General features: G+C 32.4%; 1 protein-coding gene across 1 annotated transcript in view; it reads right to left on the reverse strand.

Moving 5' to 3' along the window:
- Nucleotides 1–2,241, reverse strand: part of LOC106474334 (tetratricopeptide repeat protein 39A-like) — a 55,401-nt gene that overhangs the window by 4,135 nt on the left and 49,025 nt on the right. The window contains exons 13-14 of the mRNA XM_013935028.2: nucleotides 1,504–1,606; nucleotides 602–716 (exon numbers count right to left, since the gene is read on the reverse strand). Of these exons, the coding sequence (XP_013790482.2) occupies nucleotides 602–716; nucleotides 1,504–1,606 (218 nt within the window). The remainder of the gene's footprint in view (nucleotides 1–601; nucleotides 717–1,503; nucleotides 1,607–2,241) is intronic.

Here is a 2,241-nt window from a genome sequence, read left to right on the forward strand (position 1 = left end):
GTTGTGATGTGCTCTCAAGGTAACGAATGAAGTAATTTAAACTATTATCGGTCTTGTTGTGATGTGCTCTCAAGGTAACGAATGAAGTAATTTAAACTATTATCGGTCTTGTTGTGATGTACTATCACGATAACGAATGAAGTGATTTAAACTATTATCGGTCTTGTTGTAATGTACTATCACGGTAACGAATGAAGTAATTTAAACTATTATCGGTCTTGTTGTGATGTACTATCACGGTAACGAATGAAGTAACTTTAATTATTATCGGTCTTGTTGTGATGTGCTCTCAACATGATTTAAAGATTCAGTATCTTTTTTGTGTGTAATATCACACATATATTATTATTAAGTGATTTAGCTGTATAAACACTCATTATATCACTGTCTGAGCTCAAATAAATATTAACATTCGTCCTAAACACAAAGAAATAAAATTTATTTCTAAACAAAAATAACGTCTATATCAAAACATGTGTTACCATACACAAATTTGAAAGGTGTTAAATATTTCATCTGAAAACTTATCGATATGAACAATTCTAGTGGCCTTTTTTTGCCAAACACCTACAAACTAACAATCAATAACAAGACAACGAACCTCCTGACAATCTCTTTGAAACACTCTTCAGCTTGGAGAGGATAATTAAGATGTTTCAGAGCGACACCATGCAAGAAAGTCAGCATGTAGTAGTCGTCCAGAGATGCTTGACCTTCTATATAATAACAAATTATAATCATTTGTAGTTCGGGGGATTCAGTTGAAATTGTTTTAATATTTTCATTCTTCCGAACAGTTGTGATCAACCATTTCGGACAATGCTAATGAGTATATAATACAAATTACGTGATGTTAGAGTTTGTTTGTTTTTGAATTTCGAGGGTTATCTAATTTAGCAGTGTAAGACTTGAGGGCTACTCTTTTACCAACGAATAGTGGGATTGACCGTCACATTATAACGATCCTACGGCGAGCATGTTTGGTGGGATGGGGATTCGAACCCGCGACTCTCAGATGGCGAGTCGAGTGCCCTAACCACCTGGCCATGCCGGACCGTGATGCTAAAGAGGCCATTAAAGTTATAAGGCTTTTTAACACATCTTTCAATAACATTAAAATTCGACGTAATTATTAGGTACCTACGATCACGTTCTTGTTATGGAAAAACAATATGTATTCCAAGGTATCCATAACGGTAACTGAGTATTAAAAATAACAAAAGAAAGAAAAAAATCTACTTTTCTTGAAGTTTTTAAAAATTAAAAAATCTTAATAACAATTAAAATGTATCATATCTTTCTAAGTCTTCTATAGATTTCATAATTATTTAAATATGTAAATATAAGCTTCTCGCTGTTCGGTTGTCAGCTGGAAAAGATCTACTGTACGTCATATCATTACTTAAGTTCTAACATATATTTTCTGAATCCCTACAAGCGACAGATCTAACTTATACTATTATGTCAAAAGTCAACATATAATTTCAGATCTTAAACTAATACCTTTTACTTTAGCAATGTCACTTTCTATCATGTATAGAAATACTCTCAGTAGGTGAGGGGTTTTCGCCAAAACGGGATAGCATTTCCAGAAGTACAATACTTCCTATAGAAATATAGAAAGTTTTATTAGAAAATCATCATGTTCAGTATTACGTGACAATCAATGCACGTTATATAGATGATCACCTATTTTACAAACAAATAACGTCAACTTCTATGAAACTGGTTATGCTAATTAACAATATACAATGTAGAAATGTTTCTTTAATCGAAAAAAAAAAATACTTGTCCGCTTTTCAATTTCCGTTTATTTAAAAACGTGGGTAGTATTAAGAAATCTGAAATCATACTGTACATGAGGAATCAGCAAAGTTAAAGAATTCAGCTAACTTTGGAATGGCCCACTACGAGTGTCATAGTTAATAACATGAACTAAAATGTTTTATCGTTCTACCCTGATACTATAATAATCTAAAGCGTTTCAATATTCAATTTAAAGTCAAGCCTTTTGAACCCACAGCTTCTGGTGACAAGGAATAAATCTATAGAGAATTATGTTAACAAAACTGCTCACTTGTGATTCAGGTATTGGGAAAATATGTTAATTTATTAATATAATTGCTGAACACTTTGTGTAGGCAACGCTTATACTTGGATTACATAAAAACTGTAAGAAATGATTTGTTATGAATTTCACACAAAGTTCCACGATGGCTATCTGCGCTAGCCGTCCCTAAT

This window comes from Limulus polyphemus, unplaced genomic scaffold, assembly GCF_000517525.1.
Source record: "Limulus polyphemus unplaced genomic scaffold, Limulus_polyphemus-2.1.2 Scaffold138, whole genome shotgun sequence".
Classification (NCBI taxonomy): Eukaryota; Metazoa; Arthropoda; class Merostomata; order Xiphosura; family Limulidae; genus Limulus; species Limulus polyphemus.